This window comes from Anomalospiza imberbis, chromosome 3, assembly GCF_031753505.1.
Source record: "Anomalospiza imberbis isolate Cuckoo-Finch-1a 21T00152 chromosome 3, ASM3175350v1, whole genome shotgun sequence".
NCBI classification, from domain to species: Eukaryota; Metazoa; Chordata; class Aves; order Passeriformes; family Viduidae; genus Anomalospiza; species Anomalospiza imberbis.
The window spans coordinates 9,765,410-9,786,753 of record NC_089683.1 but is presented as its reverse complement, the minus strand read 5'-3'; the positions used below and the strand labels follow the sequence as shown (position 1 = coordinate 9,786,753).

The window sequence follows — 21,344 nt, the reverse complement described above, 5'->3', positions numbered from 1 at the left end:
AACTAATGTTTCTTGGGAGTTAAGACAGAGACATAAAACTGAAATAATTGAGTTCTCAATGGAATAGACAATTTTTAACACTTTTCAATGGTAAAACCCAGAATTTTCTAGTGCTTACAATTAAAGAATTTTTGTGTATTGTTTTCCCCACAGTAAATGAAAAGTCAAAACATTTAGTTAGATCTCCTAGTACACACCTACACATACATAGTCTCTTAAGCAGATGAAGACAGATATAACTACTTTTAACACCCCAGAGGTAGTTGGTCTGACGCAAACCATCTTACAACCAATGCTGGCAGAGAGGCTACTCTGAGTTCTGTGCTGGGTCTAGAATTTCCAGTGGAAATTTTTCAGCCAGCTTCGTTGTCTGAAGCAGCATTGGAGCAGAAGAAAACAAACCTCCTGACAGAAAGAGGGAGAACAAAGGAAGTGCGTGAAGAGGAACACGAGACTTGATGTCAAATGGGTTCACAAGAAAGCCTACGAAACATCTGAATAACACAGCCCTGATGAGACAACAGCAGCAGGAAAAAGACAAAGATGGGAAAAAAAATTCAAGCCCAAGATAACCACAAATTATTTGTTTTGTGCAGATACACAGCTCTGAAAATTTGATCACTTTTGAATAATATACAAGGAGAAAGCAAACAGCACACTCAAATGGCACCAGAAAAATATTTTCAAATCTGTATCAGATTTTCCTATGTTGTACCACTGGTAAGAATTTTAAAAAAAAAGAAGAAAACACACAGGTTTGGGTGCTTTGGGGTTATTAGGTTTGGCTATTGCTAGTTTTATCAAGGGAGTAACAGACAGGAAACAAATGGCAAGAGAGAACAAACACCCAGACAGTTGATTTCAGAAAAAAAAGGCTGAAAGCGTTCTTCTGCAAATTTTGTGTATTGAAACTTAAAGAATGTTGTATTTGAAACCAACAATCTAAGTTGATTTTGTGAACTAATTCTACATTTGCATCTGCCTTGCACCTTCAGAAACGCAAGATAAAAGAACAGACTGTTCTGAACATGGATAAATCAAGATTTACCAATTCACATCCTTAGGGGCAGATATTTTGCATTGACACCACTGTATTTCTGACTGAGGAAAAAGGTCTTGTAGTTGGGGTATTAATACTGGTCCTAAGTAGATGCTCCGTGAAGACTTCAATTAAAACACTATTTTCAAGAAACACAAAACACAAGTCACTTCACAAGCACATTTATTCACCCATTCAAGATCTATTGCCAAGAGTTTCTGCCTCTTAAGAGAAGGCTGTAATAATGGATAAAAAATATCTAAAACTTAAAGACGGAAGGCAGTATTTATGTATCATTATGTATTTACTTATTCCTGTGAGAATTTTTTAATCCAAGGATAATCAAGGTTTGTTTTCAAAAATGGAAATCAGGACAATGAACAAAATCTTCCATCATGCCCCTAACAGAAAAACAAGAGCAAGAGTTATGACTGAGTTTCTGCTCATACTGTTTTCCATAATCCAGATATTGAACATAATAGGTCATATTTGTTTCTATTACAGACTCAGTGATGCATAAGAGTTAATATTGGATAGAAATAAGACCATGTTAACTAGAATCTGAAAGAGGATTTTTATTTTTCATTCTTGTCAGATACAACTAAGTCAAGATATTTAATATCAAGGCAAATTCATAGTAGCTCAGGTATTTCTGGTATCAGCTCCCAGAAAGGAAGTACACTGTACACTGCTGCTGTACCTTTAAACATTTTAAATGCTTTGTTTGTATATGATGCACATGGAAACACTGGATTTCCTTCATAGGTAGGGCCTTCACCAAGCAATTTCTTCTTCCCTCCTGATTCATTCATCCCATGAAGAGAAACAGATCCTTTTCAAAATTTTCAAATCAAGAAAAATACTCTAGAACACAACTTTTCCGTAACTCTGGCCAACTCAAGCCACTGCATGCTGCAGGAGAGGGATCACTTCCTCCCCTGATGCTGCTCACACAGCCAGGCAGGAAGGATCCATGCTGAAAACGCCTCATTAGTAGGGAGAGGACACCAAAAGAAGCCTGTGGATTGAGAAATTTCAGTAAGTCACTTCAGTAAGTCCCATCTGCCACCCAGATTTAGTGGAGGGAAATACTGTCAAACACAGCTGGATGTTCAACCATCCTGTCATTACTCTGCCTTCTCAAACTTAACAAGCTCTACTGTGCCAAGCCCCCATCAGAGATACTTGTGGAGCACTGGGAAATTCAACAAAAATGGCATATTTCAAGCCTAGACCTGACATACAGTCTCCTCTCTGCATGAGGAAGTTTTTATTTTTAATGAAAGACTATGTTTTTTTCTGTTCTAAAGACAATGGAAGCTTGTGGGCTGACCCAGTAAACAAAGCTCAACTGTCAGCATATTTTAAAATATTAGTCACAAACAAGTAGTCCATAAGCAGCAGAAATAGTGAAGAACAATGTCCTAAGAACTGAATTTTTTAATATATAATGTGGGATAGAATACACACCTTTCCTTAAGGGGATACTCTACCAGCATGCATGTCTTCTAGCCAAGCTTTTATTTTAGTATCCTTTGGCATCTACTATGTCTCAGAAAAAAACTGGGGAAAATTCACCAACATATTCAAAGTTTTATGTGGAGTGAAAGCAAAAATCAAATAGGTACAGACAAATTAGTATTATCTGCTACAAATAATGTCCTCAGGAAGTCAAACTATTTACCTCAGTAAGTAAAGGGGAGGGTCATTTGATATTTATTCACATTTTATAAATAAGAAACAAACCAAATAATCAGTGGCTAGTAATACTTTAATTTTTATGCACAAACTCCAGGTTACAGTACCTTACATTCACGACCACCTGAGGAAACAAGGCTGATCTTGTATTTGTCATGAATATTTGCGCTGGAGATAAAGAAATGGCTAGAAAAGTTGGGAGGAGTAGCTTTGGAAATATCAGGTAGATATGGGTGCGTTGTTTCTTGGTTTGTGTATGTTTGTGCGTATGCTTTTGCTCTTGTGCAAAGTGCAAATACACAAAATATAGTGACACACCCCATACAAGCATAAGAATAAAAACTGTTTTGCAGTGCTTATTTCTCACTGAAATAAAAAACTGTGCTCTTACTTCCGTACCTGCTGATAAGAAGACCAGTCACAGGGAAAGGGAAAAACATTTTATCTTACTCTATGTACTTCTACCTGGATTGTTATGCTGCACAAACTTTCAACTCTACAGTGTAGTCTGTTCTCAGTGATGACTTTTTCATCCCACATACCAGTTACGGGAGAGTAGGAAAGCAAATTTTTTTACTCAGAAAAAAAGAAATAGGTTAATCGCGATGTAAAATACAAATTCTCAACGTCAGAATCTGAGAACTCAAGGTCAAATGCAAAGAGCTAGCAGCTTCAGCTGGAGCTGCAGTGGAAACAAAAGCCGAAGCCTCAAGGGAGAGGCATTCTCAGCGAATCACTACCACCTGGAGAGGCTGGTGGGGCAGCGCTCCTGCCAAAGTCTCAGAACATGTGGACTCATGTATGTGCTGAGTGCTGTGGACTGACACCATAATTTAACAACAGAAAGTTCTGTGACAAATCCAGCTGAAGGAACTCCCACCTTCCCCCCTGACTATCATTCCCACCCTCCTACCATGGCTCACCAGCCCCTGAATTACACTGGCACAACTCTGGGGGGGCCCTGCTGTGAATCCAAACAGGGAACTGTTCCAGCTGGAAAAAGACCCCAGAAATAAATGTATGTATTTATTTAATTCACAGCACGATCTCTGAAAGTATTGTTCTGGCATAACTGAGGGGTGGAATGGCACACCATGGTGGGAAAAGGAATACCTTATGCCAGTATTGTTGACAAACATTTTGAATTGCAAAATAATGGCCTTAGGAAGTTTTTTAAGTGCTCCAAGCACTAATCTCTTGGATTTCCATTGTCTGGTGAGCCTTAATTGAACACTCTACAAAAAGTTTCTAACTTCCACACTACTTTACATTCAGGAACATCTGCTTTATACCTAACTTCATGGTTCTAACAACTGTGTGAAGGCAAGAGCTATATGAATGGCTAGTCTCTTCACTAGCCACCCACATCTAAAGACAGGTTCAATTGCTTAAGTGTTACCTGCTAATAAAAGATGGTAATGGTACAGACTTTCCAGGAAAACTCTGATTATGTTATGCTGATCATGTAAGGCCATAATACAGGGAGGTGGAATACAGGGAAAGACTCTTGAAAATTTTAGGAACACCAGGTAGTTATCTCTGAGCCAGTGCAATGAGCAGCCCAGCAGGCAAATAATACATTCAAAAATCAACTGGTTGCTTCAATCCCTATGCTGCAGGTGAGGCCACAATAAAAGAGCACAGCATTTCTCTTCCTCTCTGAAGGAAAACACTGAAGGTTGTCAGGGATTTTTTTTTTTTTACAGAATTCACAGAATGTCTGGGTTGGAAGAGATCTTCAAGATCATCGAGTCCAACCCATGCCTTAGCACCTCAGCTAGATCATGGCATTGAGTGCCCCATGCGGTCTTTTTTTAAACACATCCAGGGATGGTGATTCCACCACCTCCTCAGGCAGTCCATTCTAGTACTTTTATCACCCTTTCTGTAAAAAACTTTTTCCTAATATCCAACCTATATTTCCCTTGACGCAGCTTGAGACTGTGTCCTCTTGTTCATTCAGTTGCTGCCTGGTGATCCTCTCCACACAGTAAAGAACAATGTTTAACAGTAAATAATCCAGTCAAGTATAGTATCTGCAGAACTAAGTTTAATTTCACGCACTGCAAATACCACAGAATAGGTGAATGCTGCTGCTAAGATGAAATGTAAAAGAGAAATCATTCCTAAATAGAGTATCTGTGCACACACAGAACAAATTCTGCTCAGCTGTTTGGATATGAACAGCATATAATAAGGACACAAATCAAATGCAGAACTCAGACTTTTTTTGGTTCCTGCTGATCAGCCACATGTGACTCAAGTGTGCCAGCTGGACTAGATGCCATTCTGAGCTCCATAACCCTCCACATGCCTTGTCAAGAGAGCCAAGACTCCAATAAAACAAAATTTTTGAGTTGATTCCCTGGACCAGATGTGTTAAATAACAACATTTCCACTTCTGAACACCTAATATTTCCTTTTTATCTGCTCTATTGTCTCAGCTGAGGATGGAGAACAAAAGCAACCACCTCTTTGGGATGGTATGATCAAAATGAGGAAAGACAATAGGACTTATGAAACTTTGTACCTTACACTAGTAGAGGTAGGTAAAGATAAGCACACAAAACACAATGTTAATATGATGGAAAATATCCACATAAGAAACAACCTCAGCTCACATCAGAAATATGTGATACAGGACTAAGAAAAGTGTAAGTTAGTGTATGAACAGGGGACCTCTGGAGCTTTTTTCAACATAATGTAGTTACACTTCCAGAATTTCACCTAAAAATTCTCATTGCATGTAGAAGCATTACTTAATTCAACCCCAAAAATCCAAAATTAAATGAATGATTCCTTTAAAAAAGACCAGAAGTACTTTTATGTGCTTAGTTATTTTCCTTAATGTCCTTTGGGTATTTACTGCTGTACACTGGAAGGTGACACCTGCCCTGGCACAAGAAATTTTCACAGTGAGTAAGAGTGGAGCTGCCCATGGAGCTTGTCAATGATTTAAACACTCCAGAGAGGAAGTATTTGTTGTCTCATTCTATGCAGCTGTGCTTCTATGTTAATTTATTTACTTGGTGTTAGCTGATCGTAAGCGAATGCTAGACTAGAAGCTTAGGTTATTGTATGATTACAAATACTGTAAATGTGAACGAAGATTTTTTTGGTACTTTGGGACACAATTTGTGAGGATGATTGGCCATATACTGAGAAGGAACCCAAAGGAAAGGTGGTAACAGAAGCCTTAGCACTCCCAATCTTATATTCTCTGCTCTAATTTGACTTGTTTTATCTCACTCCTCCTAACGCAAATAAAAGGCATTTGTATGACCCTCAGCAACTAACATAACTGGTTAATCACTGTCACACGGTCCTATAAAACAACTATTTTTTTTTCTGATAAGAATACAGTAGAGATGCTTACCTGTGCTTTCAGAGGACAGCCTGAAGCCTGTAGTATGTTATATCTGGCTATTTTAGCAATAACTTTGCCAAAACACGCTAATTTTTTTTTCCTGATCTTTAGAACAGCTCCCTCTTCTGGCATACTCTGCTTATACTGTATATAAGTAGCATGCTTCATTCCTTATCAATTTTTAATTCTATTTGGTTCCCAACAATTAACAAACCCAGTTTCATTTTTAAGGTTTTCACTGTTCAGTACAGCTGTGAAGGCAAACTACAGCTTTTGAAAGGACGACCAATTCTTAAGAATTCTTAAGATTTATCTATGATTATCCATAGACTTTAGTACCTTTTGAAAGTATCCCAATATCAACCAAGACTAGAATCCACACATGGAGAAGGAGCCTGGATGGCCAGTTCAGGGGTCACATTTGCAGGATCACTGAATTTGGAAGGGATCATCTAAGATCTCTGAGCCCAGCTCCTCCCTGCTCATGCAGAGTCAGAGCAGGCTGCAGACACACTCAAGTTTTGATTATCTCCCCAGATGGAGATTTCACATCTCAGGGCAACCACCTAACCCCTCTGTAGGCAGAAATGCTCATGGCAGTGCCATCCCTACCTACTGGTTCTACAAACTACACAGAAATTTATGCTCCTTCCTTCAACATCTGAATTAGTTGTTTAATCAGGCTTTATGAAATTGGGCCTTAGAGTCCCTTTCTGAACCAGGTGTAATGCCATGGACTCAGTTTGACCACACCCCACCTCTCCCCACCTCAAAAAAAAACCAAAAAACCCCCAACAAACTGCCAAGAAAAAGGAAACAAACAAACAAAAAAAACCCCAAACAAACAAAAAAACAAACAAAAAACCCAAACAACAACAACAACAACAACAACAACAACAAAAACTTACAAACCAAACCAAACTTCATAAGAGCTCTCATAATACTGATGATAGTGACAAAACTGGAAAGAACACATGGGTACAGTCTTTTTTTCCTGGATGATGCTCTGGTACTATTCTTTCCAAAAAAACCCAAGTAAGAACAACCAACCACAAAACTAGAAAGAGGAAAAACTGCCTAATGCATTCAGACAGAACAGGTTCTCAACTTCCTTCACAGAATTGCTGCTAGAGCTCAGTCAGTGACTTTAGGCACAAAACATAAATGACCCAGAACTCAGAACTCCCCTTGCCCAGGAGGTAAGAAATCTATTTTCCTCTTAATATGTCTGGCCATTGCCAGCAACATTCCCTTTCCTCCAGCTGCATTTCAAAGGCAAGTCGTGAACACTGCTGTTTTCTGGGGGAGGAGACTGGTTGCTGACTTGGAAAGTAGTGTCTGAAAAGATAAAGTAGCTTCCCCTGACTAACTCCATGGTCTTGACTCCAAAATCAGATTTTGCTTCACATAAACAGTCTGAACCATCCACATGAGGTGCCAAGATTCCATACAGGATTCCAGATTATAGCCTGGCTAAGGTTGCCAGAAGCGACATAATGCAGGCTCATCTGATATTGAGGGTCATTACTAGATCCAATTCAGTTGTTGCAGACAAAGTTATAATAAGAACATTTTGTACCAACAAGGGCATTTAGTCACATAAATTTTGTATAAACCAACGCCCATTCTAAAACCAAACTGAAGAGAATTAAAGATGCTCTACACAGTTTGCTGAATGAGGAAATTGATTATTTTACCCCTTGGTCTCGATGGTGAAAATAGACCCTCTGAAGAACAATTCATTCCAGTAACCGCTGAGCAGAGTGAAAAATTAATAACTTTTAAACAGCTGGTTTGGTGGGAACCAAAGAAACAAAATACAAAGAAACTAAGCTTCAGGGCTATACAATTAGTTTTATTGAGAAGTATTATAACACAGTGATTCTTATTATAACTTTCCTTATGCAAGTGTTGAGGGTGATGACTTAAGTAAAACAGCAGGTGAAGACAAAGGTAGATAATGTATAGAAAGCTTTTTGGAGTCCCTAGGTTACAGTAAAAAATGTAAAGATTTTAAAACTAACAGGAACTCTCATCTCAAGAGAGAATATACTAAAGACTTGTCATAATCCAGAAAAATTGTTTGCACTGTTTTCATTGCTGAAAAATAGTTCAGTAGTCTTCAAGTGAAAGAGTGTTGTTGATGTAAGTACATCTACCTACTCCTAGGAGATGAGAATCCAAATATGCAATTTCTGTTGTGCATAAGCAATTCTTGACTCAGAGGATTAGCTCAGAAGAAATACCTTTATACTTGAAAAAAGTGTCTAAGTCCTCATAGCCCTTAAACATCACCAAGTGACAGCATGAGTTGGTAAACAGCAACATGATCCAAAAAAACAGCAGTGATTCAACTGCAAACAGGCAGATCAAGAAACTTGGCAAAGCATAGGGAGTATTCTGAATGCAGGCCAGAGAACCAGATTCTGAAATTATTTCTGTATATTAATGAATGAAACTTGTGTAACATGATTTACCACAAAAAATATATAATTTACCTTATATATGCTTCCCAAGTACAAGATTGTAAATTGCAAAATTGCCTTGTTTACAGCAATGGTAACACAAATTAGGAAGCCTGAAACAAAGGTATCCCAATGTACTCCTGCAATGAAATGCAGGAAAAACTTTGATGAAAAGCAAAATGTCATGATAAACAGCACAGTGGTTTTAAATTTTGTAGAGTATTTATTTACAAGGCTAAATGTTTCATAAATACACAGGCACAAATAGACAGATACTATTAAAACAGAAAAAAAATTCCATTACACTTTGTGGATTATGGTTTTCAATGAACACAAGCAATGTTAAATATTGCTGTAGCAGATTTTGTATTTCACTGCTAATTTTACACTAAACAAACACTGTAAAAGCAAAAACAGTCCTTTAGGACACAAGAGGAAAAACAGCAATTCCTGTCCTTTCCATAACACCTACATATCCAGAAAATCATGTACCTGATCCTTCAACTGTACACATTTAATGTTATTCTAATGAGTAAATCTAATGAGAAAATCATGTACCTGATCCTTCAACTGTACACATTTAATGTTATTCTAATGAGTAAATCTCATCAATTTTAATAGAAAAGAATTCATATTAAGAAAGTCAAACAAGTATACACATATATTCTGGACTGAGGAAAGATTTGACCTTCTACACAGTAATTACTTTAGTAAAACACATTATTACTCCTATTCAGCGGTTTTGTGGACACAAGAAGAAATGCTATGAAACAAAGTGTGTATTAAACATTTCTATTAATACAGCAAAGCTTTATTAAAATTGTAAGTTCACTCACTCTGCCACTAACAAAAAAAACATTAGCCTGTTGCAGTGAAATGATATTAAACCCTGCTGCATATTCTGTTTTTCAACTGCTTCAAGCACAGTGAGTTATCAGTTCTCAGGAGACAGAATCCTGCTTCATTTTAAGTCATTGATTTCAGAGTAGAAGAATGTTTTGGAGGTTTTTTTTTTTTTTTTTTTTTTTTTTTTTTTTTTTTTTTTGTTTTTGTTTTTTTGTTTTTTTTTTGAAGTGCAGAGAGGGAGAAAGCTAAGTTGGACCTGAGAGGAATCCTCCCTGTTCTGAAGTAACCTGATTAAAACACAAAATGAAAATAAATATACAGGATTTATTCTCAAATCTCTTGCAACAATTAGATTCCAGCAGAAGCCAAGAATTTTGTCATCTTTTTCAATACCCACCCACAACTCTGTTTGGTTTGACTATGTGTTAAGAAAATCATATGCCTGAATCTCATTAGGACTGGAAAAGTATGTACCAGAGCAGTTCAATGCACAGAACAGAGTAACACATGCAGCAGGACTAATCACCTTCAGTTCAGATCACTCAACACTTGGCTGTACATGCTCTCTTTTTTAAAGTCAGAGCTGCCCTTGTCTGGATATTGCTTTCCTTGACTTGTGTACCAAGCTGTCCTTCTGCCCCTCTTTCCCACATTCCATAATGAATCTCAACCATGGATACATGCCTTTCAAGTGTGAAAATTGCTGGACTCCAGAAGGGCTCCACTTTTCATACTCAGGAAGTTACAAAAGCACAAGGGGAATGCTATCTAATCCTGACTGTTTAGGTACATGAACACGTCGCCAGATGACCCAAATGTCCAGATCTCTCCTAAGGCTGTGTTTTTTGCACTGGCAGATAAGCCTTCCCTTGAAGGCTAAAAATTAGGCATATAACAGTAGCAAAAAACTCCACCATTTGTTTTATGAGAAGCAAAACTGCACTTTGTTATGCCAGGTCCCACTTAGCTCCCTGCCAGCCACAGCAAGAAGCTTGGGTAACTTAATTCACTACTGAATTTGGGCACTTAAAGTGAAGATAGCATTATAGCAGTTGCTGAGGTTTTAAATTGTTTTCGCAGTGAGAGAACTTCCAGCTTGTTACCAACATAATTCTGAAATAAGAACAAAACAATAAATCACCTGCTTGCAAAAGCCTGAAGACCATGACAGAAGCACATTGAGTATTTCATTGATGTCTGTTTCTGAACATCTGTCTAGTTAAGATGTTATTAAGGAGTCTTCACAGAACTTTTCTGCAGAAAATCAGCTCCATGTAGCCCTGCCACTACATTTTCTTGCATTACAAGTTTTCTATTATTAATATGGAGACCATGCAATGTATGTGACTTGGTACATTTTGAACAGAATAAATTACATGCCTAGTAGAGGTACCAAGCCTTGGATGCTAATGTTTGACTTTTTTGCTCTTCCCCTATATATCTTTCTACTGATATAATCTAGCTTTACAGATTTATCTTTGTTACAGCCTCTACTATCACCCCAAATAGAAGGCATCAGTCTGAAGACAGGTGAAAACTCCAGAACATGGGGGAAAAAGAAATTCTAAACTTAGCTGTTCCATATCAAATACCTCAACTGAGAGAAAGCAGCAATTGAAAAGCATGAAATCAGGCTTGTACCTCCAGAGAGGTACTAAAGAGATACTGTATAGGGTATTTGATTTAAAAGGTTATTCCCCACAAAACAGGAACAAGATGTACTCATAGAAGGCTTCTTCTTTTCAGTTAAGAAAAGAATTTAAACTTCACTGTCACTGCTTAAAAAGTTACTATTCAGCTCCTGGAGGCAAAGGCATAAAATCACTGTGCCCAAGGAAACTAACATCAAATATTCCATGGATCTTCCAAAACCTTGAAAAAAAACCCGGAAAAAATGCACCTGTATTCTCATTTACCACTAAGTAAAGACCAAGCCACACACAGTCCCATAAACAGCAACTAGGAACACTAACAGTGAACCAAAGTTGTGGATACTCAGAAAAGTCATTATTTGCACCACTCATTCTAGGAGAAATAACAACAGTATCCAGTACATTCAAATAAACAATAGAAAGCATTAGAAATCTGCAAACTGTAAGGTGGTGAAAGAGTCACAGTATCTGTTCTTGAGTGGGTTCAAGATCTACTTTTGCTAAAGACAGAATTCCTACAGCTCATTTGTAGACTTCAACGAAATTAGGACTTCTCCAATAATTTTAACATATGACAAATGCAAGTTGAGAGCTCTCATTTTAAGACAGCCACATTTAAATATAATGAAGAACTGTACAATACTCACTGAGTTCAAGAAGGTCAGCATAAAAATTCATGTGCAAAAATCTAAGTTAAAAAACCTTTACTATTAAAAACAACCAACTTAAAGAAACAACTGGATCTAGAATTTTTCCTCAAATACTGTAACTTTCATCTGTCAGTTGGCACACAGCTGACATTGCAATAACACTTCAAGGTGCAAGAGATAAATGGAAGAAGAGCAATGAAAACAAACAAAACCCCACAATGCTCTCAGCAAACCACCACCACGAAGAAAATGAGTAAGACATCCTAATTTCTAAGTGCTGCCTTCTGGCACTGTTAAAAATAAAGGTAGCGGTAGCAATCGAATGTAACAAAGAAATTTCACCACTGCAATATTATTGATTTTTTGGCCATGTGCATGAGCCAAAATCTACCAATTACATAGTGAGATTTTTGAAAATGAAACTGGACATACCTCTTTCAATCAACAAACTTCTAGACTTAAACAAAAAAAAAGACCCTTACCAGGAATAATCATGAACAAGAGCCTGGGTAGATTTTTACTTTCATCTTTTGAGAGATCTTTCCAGGGCCCACACTTTAAGACATGGGTAGCAGCTCCACAACAGTAGATAAATTCTTCATGTAAGGGGACTGGCTCTTCTGACCCCGACTTCATGTTTGCTGTTGAGCAGAATAAGATACTGTTACAACAGGTCAATACTTACAGAGTTGTCTCTTTGCTATTATGCCTTGCCCAAGAATAACTGCAAAAAAAAAAAAAAAAAAAAAAACAAAAAACAAACAAACAAACAAAAAAAACAGCCAAACCATCCCACCCACAACAGCTGTCATATCCAGTAATCTGAGGCCCAGTTCAGTCTTTGATGTTTGAAGGGGCTGTAGAAGGTGATACATGTTGCTACTATATGAGAGAAAGCATCTTTCAGTTTCTGTCACAGAAATACACAATGATAAACTGTTGTAAATGTGCTTACCACAATAAACTGGACAATAAGCTCTATTCTACCTTAAAGGCAAATAATTTTCAATTTCTTGTTCATACTGTCTACTGAAAAGATTAATCTGAAGCAGATTAATCTGCTTGAAGGCAAACAAATGAAAAAATACCAAAAAAACCAGAACTAGTGCATGAATGTCTTTCCAAGTTCTGTGCGCCTCATAATAAAAGTGGATATTGCAGCATAATACTATGATCTTTAACCATCAAAAGCATAGTTAAAAATAACATTAAGCCTTTCAACTATTTTTGCTTAGTGAAAAAGAACACAAGTTCTATTTCTTAGTCAGTTTGTGAAATTTCAGGCATGTAAACCAAAGCCTGAAAGATCTGCAAGGTCTGCTGCACTATTAAGTGGGGGGCACTACCCTCACTAATAGTCACTGAAAAATTCTCAGTGCTACACAACTTAAAAGGAACAGATCTGACTGAAATTTTAAGTAATGACACTTGACAACATTAGAAAAATACATGTGAAGAAACAACATTTCCTTACTTTCCCGTGTTTTAATCTGGGGTTTTGAAAGGTTAAGGTAAAGAACAATCAATACAGAAAAGACAGAAAATGTTTTGTTTTGAACTAACAAGTACCACCTTGAAAAAAACTGAATCTAGTACAAATAGAAAACACTTCTGGAGGGAAGGGAGAAGTGTTCTTTAATACTGTAAATAGCAGCACAATTCTCTGGATGAAACCTTGTACCCCCATCTGCCCATTTCACCCCCGCACCCGCAAAAAGAAGTTCTTTTAATGATAATGCAAACACCTTTACTACTTCATTGTTTGCCATGTTATTATCTAATTTGTAGTGACTGAAATGTAAGTAAAGTCAATTTTGCCAAACTGTAAAGAGGTACATTTTTAATGCATTACCCCTGCTTGTATTTCTTCATTATTTAAAGTCAAAAGAAGCCAAGAACAGTTTCAATAAAGAAATCCAGTTACATCAACAACCACAGTGAACATAAACTGTCACCCCTTTTCTGAGGTGTTTAGAATCCAAGAAGCAAAATTGACTAGTTCTTACCCAAGAAAGTAGGTTTTGGACAAAGTTTCTGATCATGAACCAATAAAATCTGTTGCATACTTTCATTATGAATTGATTTCACACAGCAAATCTAAATGGAAATCCCACTGACAACTCTTCATTCAAAAGAAGCATTTGCAACATTAAGGTCAGAATTTAAGTAATGAGAGCAGAAAACTCAACAATACATTTTGGACTGGTGTGGGAGGATTTTCAGGTTCACACAGACCTGTTGTTTTAGCTTTGGTCCAGTCTTTAACTTCAAATCTCAAAAACACACAGGATTGCAGTACCTGAAAAGAAGATTTTACACTAGACAAGAAATGGTTATCTGAAAAACTGCCTGAGACAATCCCAAATGGCTTCTTTGTACTAGCTCTATGTTGTATCTGAGGGATTTTTATTTATTTATTGTCAGGTTTTTAATTTGTGACTTTATGGCCTTTGGTAATAAAAATGGACACAAGAGAAAAACAGGGAAAAGATAGTGGATATTCTCCCAGAATACTATTCAGTCCTGTTTCAAGATGAAATCAGTAATAGCCAAAAATACCTCTGGATCTCCCTCCTCCTTCCTAAATGAAGCTTCGAAGAACAGTAATTCTATTACAGGCATCTATCTTTGGCTCAAATTGCCTGCATTTCCTCTAGAAATATCGTAAGATGGTCTATCTATTTCCAAATAGATTTAACAGGCAGAGGTTTTGAGAGATGAGCACACAGAGAGAGCACAGTTTGTGCCACAGCAACTCCAAGAATGTTGAGGAGACAGAAGGACAAACTTGACTGGTGGGAGTTTCACAAGTTATCACCGAGAAAAGTAACAAGACTCAAAGAGATGCATCTAGCTAGGAAATCAGACCTCATTAAATCCCAAGCAGTATTTTCTTCCTTCTCTGCAACCCCTGCACATAAATTCTCTAACCAAATGCAAGAAAAGTATTACAAGAAATTCAGATTCTGTCAAGAGTGCTTAATCTAGTATCAAAATTTCTGTCAGAATATCGAAATATGGGTTTTGATTCACAGGGCTTTAGCTCTAGATTAACACACCCTTAGTGTAGGTGTTGACCAGAAAACAAACTCCTATTACAGGATACAAAGCTTTAGGTGTCAATAGATGAACTGATTAGGGGAATAATCGTGGGATCAGTTTCGTGGTTGCTACCTCCAGATTAGAAAAATCCTCTTCTGGTTACCAAAGATTATAGTAAAAACATATGAAGACATACAAGTGCACCTGCAAACCAACACATGTATTTCAGTGTCTCCCCACTGATCCAGAAGCCACCTATGGTCATTTTTTCAGAACGGAATATCTGGAAACAGAGTTATCCAAAAAGGGCAGATTACCTCTGCCATAGGACCAATTCTTATCATCTTTGGTTCAACTGACCCCAAAGTAAAATGCTGATAGTAAAGCTAAGTGAACTTTGCAAGCATCGGGCTAATTATTTATGCCTCTTTCCTGATAACATATTTTAACCGCTCCATCCCACACTATTACTTGGACTTGACATTTTATTTCAAAGATAACTTGGAAATAACAAAATTTGATAGACATTTAGAGTGTTCAATAAAAGAGTTATCACAAACTCAGACTAGCACCATGCAATGTAATCAGAGTAAGTAAACTGATATCTGGCATAGAAACTATTCAATCACAAGCCAAGGCAAACAGGTTGGTGTACCTATTCTGAAGCATGATGCTGTAGTGAAAGATGCAATGGTAACCACAAGGGCAAAGGTAACTTGCATAAAACAATGGTGAAACCAAAATAAAGGAGAAAGGACCACTGCAGCAGATTTGACATAAATGACATGATTTTCCACAAAATCATGAGAGACACACCCCAAGGTGTACATGGCCAAGGCTACTATGAGGCCACTCTCTAACTTTTCTGGTAAGTCACAATGACATTGGAAAAAGCTACCCAGGAGAGTGGTGGAATTCCTGGAAGTGTTAAAAAATGTGTAGATGTGGCCCTTGAAGACACGGTTTAGTGATGAACATGGAAGTGCTGGGTTAACAGTCAGACTTGATGACCTTAGAGCTCTTTTTCAACCTTAACAATTCTATTATTGGAAAACATGTCTGGAAACTGCAAAAAAAGCAACCACCATGCCCATGTTAAGAGTGTCCAGGGAGCTCTAGGCCAGTCAACCTCACCTCAGTTCACAGAAAGTTATATAAAAAAATAAAAAATCCCACTCAAGGTTGTACCCAAGAACATGAAACAACCATTAATGTACCAGCAATGTCTTTCAAGAATGAGTATTGGGCAATAATGTCCAATGTCTCCACTGAACACCTGCACACAGGACAGGAGCCACTCTCAGAAGGGTCCTGCAAAATGTCAGGGGGAGGAAGACAAACCAACTGAAACACTGGAGGGCAGGGCTGCTATCCAAATGGACCCTGACAGGCTGGAAAGGTGGGAACTACATGAAAGCCAAGAGCAAATAGAAAGTTCCGCACCAAGAGTTCAGCAATCCAGTGCAGCAACACAGGCTGGGGGCTTAAAAGCTAGGAAGAGGCTTTCCAAAAAAGACACAAATGATTAGCAAGCTGAAAATGAGTCAGTAATGAGTCCCTATAACCATCAAGCTCAAGTGTATACAAGACTGCACAAGGAATAGCCTGAAATCTTGGAATGGTTTTATCTTCCACTGCTTGGCATTGGAAAGACTGCATCTGGAGAACCGTGTCCAGTTTTGGACTCCTCAGACAAGCAAGACATCAATATCCTAGAGAAAGCCAATTAGATTATATGGATGCTGAAGCATGTGATGTATGTCCAAAGGACAAGGAGAAACAGTCAAAAGTTGCAGTGAAGGAAATTCTAACGAAGGTTTCCCCCACATGCACAATTAGGACTATCAAATAATGCAAGTTGCCCTGAAAGGCAGGACAATCTCCAACTAGATAATGCTTTCAGCAACCTGACCTGCTTTGACCTTTTTGAGAAAGGACCTGGACTACATCTTAGGGATAACCTACAAAGTTAGGAAAACATATAAAGCATGTAAATTCATGAGACTGGACTAGATACACCATAAAGTGCCAATTGCACGGATGCTGATTATCAAAACCCACTGTAAATCAGTGGCGGTCTTGATGGTTAAGGATGAAAAGATATTTAAAATCAAAGCCATTTTCCAGCAGAAGAGACAAGAAAGAGCACCCAAGGCTCTATAGGTAGACCTGGCTCAGCTGACTCCACAGGAAAAATCATAGAAGCGTGTATCGTGTAAGTTCCTCTGATCACATAAAGGAAGAGATGCTAATCAGAACAAGAGACCAGTCTGCCACAAGCAAACCATGCTCAAGGAATGCAACTGCCCTCAATTTGAAAATACCTGACTACAAGAATGAAAGAAAATAAGTAAATGCACACTGAAATAAAATATGTAAATATGCACACTGCCTTATTAAGAATTTTGGCACTGTCTCCCTCTGCATTCTCCTTTCTAGGCCAAGGAAATGCAGACTGGATAAACTGACTTGCATAGTTTGAAAAGTAACTGAACAAGCTTAAAAGATAATCAACTACTGTCTGCCAGCTGTCAAGTAATCTTGGGTCAATACTGGAGCCTGTAAAACTGAGGATGTTCATCAGAAACACACCTCCAACACTGAGCCCAGCTCTGTTCAATCCCACCACATCACGAACACAAGGAAACTTGGGAGGGTCAAGTAAATAACTAGGCTAGAGGAAAAGTTTTATGAAGGTGCTTTTAAGTCTCCCATGCTTTAACCAAATAGCAACCTAGAGCCATTTGAAGGAGACCTGCAAAAGCAGCATAGCCAAAGCTTTCTTTGCAATGGAAGATGGTAAAACAAGAGGTAACAGCCACAAGTTGTGTCTTGACATTCAAAGGTATCATAAAAAACTACCTGCTAAGAAGGCAATGGATGATCGCTAGGAAGGCAGCGGAATTTTTCTTGAAGGTTTTTAAGACTCAGGTGGACGAAATGGTAATTTTGATCTCAACAGAAAGATGTACTAAGCTTTCTCCACAGTTTTCCACAATTCAACAGTTTACAATTCTTATGGCCCTAAAACAGCAGAAAAAATAAAGCATGAGGTACAACAAGGATCTCAAACAAGTTTTCTAGTACCTTAGTAAATGCACAGTTTCATGAACACAATCCATGACAATAACTAAGTATTTAGGTGACAGAAAATGAATCTAAACTAGACCAGTCCTCCAAAAATACAGGAAACTGAAGTCGATGTATTCTATTGATTAGCTGTACCAGGTTAAATAAAAAAGAAACCCTACCCTAATAGGTGATTTTATGTGACTGAATTCAACACTAGAATGTAAAAGAATAACTAGAAAAATAACAAGATTCCTTCAGCTGCCTTCTACACTAAGGCTCTGACAACTTCTTCATTATTCCCACAGGAGAACCATCCAGACCCGACGTAAGCTCTTTGATCTGCAGACTGGAACCTACATGCTCATAGCTAGGAACTAGAAAGGGACAGACCGACCTGGTAAGAAAACTGCAAAGAGGAACAAGGGAAGTGGGGATTTCATGATGTGAGAGATGAGGTACAACATGACACACGATGCCCAGATCTCACCAAAGATTTATCTGGACAAACAACAAACAATGGATGCCAGATTTTCTCAGGGAAAACAATAAACACAGGCCAAAGACTCTGCAAGCTGTTGTGACATCAGTCACAAATCTTGACCAATTCTGTGTAAGAAAAGCAGCAGCAGCCAGTAGCACATAAAATTGAAACATTTCTTCATTGTACTTTCCAGCACAATTCCCTGTCAAAGTCATATACGAGTCCCTTTCACACTAGCTCTGAATTAGTAAATAAAAACTGTTAGGCATTATTTGTAAAAATGAACAAAGCTAAAAAATTAACACTACAGACACATCAAACAAAGCAATGTAGCTATACAAAATAACACTGCTTTCCTCTAAAACCAGTAAACTAATTAGGAAGCCTTGTTTTAATAATAATTTGATGAGCTAACAATACTATGCCTTCAATTTGTTTTGTTCCTGTGTCATTCCCCCATGCCACTCCCTCAAGGAGTAAAACTGCTGGGAGAATTTCACTGATGATTGTACAAAAATATCAGTGACACATGTGGAAATGGGGCACAGCTTACTCATGTTTAGGGTTGTAATGATAAAAAGCTGAAGTGCAGAATGAAAACTGGTATCACTTCTCAAGTCTGAAACTTGTTCAAAGACAACACATGGGGGACTGTGAAAAGACCTAAGGAGGGAGAAACCTAGTTTTAAGAACTAGATCTACCTGCAAGACCTTGTAACATGGTATTATCATTAATAATATTGTAGCAATGACCAAGCAATGACCAAGCACAGTCCCTATGTTAGGGATGCAGGGAAAATAGCTTCTGGGAATCCATTTTGTGTCAGACAAGGTGCACATGTCACAGCCAAACATTATAAAACAATTATTGAGACAGCTATTCATCAAAGCAGGACAGGACTCACAAATCAAAAAATTGTTAGCTTGGAAAGATCCATTTGAGGACTCAAATAAAGAACAGATGGGTTCCCCAGCTATGTTATTCCAAACAGGTGCTTTGCTCTGAAATAAATGATTTGAAAGAGTTTTGGAGTTATGGAATCAAGAAATCAGAAAACATTTTCAGATCCCACAATGATACATTAGTCTGGCACAAAATTATTCAACAGATAAGATGATCAAACCCTGGGGAAATGGATTAGGAAGGCCCACCACAACTTTTAACCAATCTTTATATGTCACTGTGAGTTCTAGCATTGAGAAGTTCAGGATGTACTGACTTTAAAAAAAAAAAAAAGATCTTCTGTTAATTATCATTATGGAACTACTACAGTACTCTTGGCCTTGACTTCCTCGCTACTCTCAAGAAGGTAAGAAAGCAAATTAAAGACTTCCATGGGGATCAGGTACACTTATTAACCTTTATTAAACCTTTGTGAAAGCAGCCACACCTCTGAAAGCATCAACTGGCGGTCTACAGCACTTAACAGTCGGCAAGCAGATACTACAGCTCAGTTTCACTACAGCTCCGGCAACAATGCTCCAATTTTGATGCCTAGTCTCTTTCTCCTTTGGCAATCACAGACCTCCAGCTTAACAAAGGTCACAAAATCCCAGTTATACTTGCCCAGTGCTCCAAGAGCAGAGTCCATGTCCTTTGTTATCAGCTAGATCAAAGCTCCTTCATTTGCCATTGCAGTTTAACTCTTGGTTAAACACAGAGCACTGGACTCAGAGCGAACTTAGAGGAAACCCCGAGAAGTTACCCTGGTGTGGCCAAGGGTCCCTGAGGTTTCACACAATACCAGACACCACAAATGCATCCAAAAGGAGAAAGACATGACTTTCTAAAATTGGAGTACGTTTTATGAAAGACATTTCAGGATACAATGGAAGAGGTCCTACATATCATGTCTTGCTACTCTATTTAATCACACCAAGATGGTAACTTTCACTTTTTCAAAAGCAAACTCTTTGTGAACTGTTGAGAGCTACCAACATGAAAATGACCCCAAACAAGTACAAGTTTTTTGTCTTGGTTTGTTTTTTCTTAAAGTAACTTCATGAGCATAATTAAGGTTGGGAATCCCACAGATTACAAGAAAGTGGTAACTATTCTCCCAGCAAATTCAAATTTCCCAGTCAGTACACAGGCCTGATGATAAAACTAAGAATGTCCATGACCTAAAAAGAAAGCTGTTGCTCAAAGAAACACATCTACTCAAAGAAGTCATGGTGGTTTCATTTGAATGAAAGCAAATAGGATGGCTTCATTTGGTGTAATATGAAGCATTTTCCAGAACAGAAAGTAGGATTTTGGGAAACCTTTTAGTCTCAAAGGAAGAAAAAGCTGTTCATTTGTACACACTACTGAAATTTACTGGTGAAATAAAGTAACTTTCAAAGACTGCTTTCCTTCCAAATACTGCATTAAAGTACTGGATCCAAAGAGAAAATGGGGCTTTTTAAACTGAAATCCTACGGGGGAATAAACAGAAGGTGGTAGGCATGAATAACATGAAGGTATAATAAACATACTTTATATTCTGAGACTAAACTGCAATGTTAGCAAAACCTCAGTCAAATAGAGTATCTACATAAAAGAACATAAAAAGCTGCTGCTGAAGTACAATGTCTACATGGTAAGAAAGGTTTCCAGGGGAAAAAAAAAAATCTATGCCAGGTCTCTTCTGACCAATAAGTTTCAAAGACAGAGCAGACTCATGTCAAGAGAATCTTGCAAATAAACTTTCCCAGCTGCCCATTGCATTAGAAAGTCAAAGGGAGAATAAATCACTTTGGAGTGGATAGCATGAGAAAATTGTCACAAATACAGTAAAGTTTGCAAAGTATGCAATTTGTTTATTAGAATTATGTTGAACATCAGTATTTTCGGAGGCAGTGGGCAAAACTGAAATGTAACACCACGACTGCAGACTGGGTTAAAACTTGGCTGAAGTTAGAGGTGGAAATGTTATTCTTCATGAACAAGAACCCATCATGCTTATGTTTGGATACAGAGAGAAGAAACATCCCTGGTCTCTAAACTTCAGCACAAATCACCTCACAAACAAAAGCATGCTCAAAAGTGA

The 21,344-nt window shown here is 37.9% G+C and overlaps 1 protein-coding gene across 2 annotated transcripts in view; it reads right to left on the bottom strand.

Moving 5' to 3' along the window:
• Positions 1 to 21,344, bottom strand: part of LDAH (lipid droplet associated hydrolase) — a 113,529-nt gene that overhangs the window by 87,557 nt on the left and 4,628 nt on the right. For both annotated transcript variants that reach the window (XM_068183357.1, XM_068183358.1), the window contains exon 2: positions 12,200 to 12,358. In XM_068183357.1, the coding sequence (XP_068039458.1) occupies positions 12,200 to 12,353 (154 nt within the window). In that variant the 5' untranslated portion in view covers positions 12,354 to 12,358. The remainder of the gene's footprint in view (positions 1 to 12,199; positions 12,359 to 21,344) is intronic.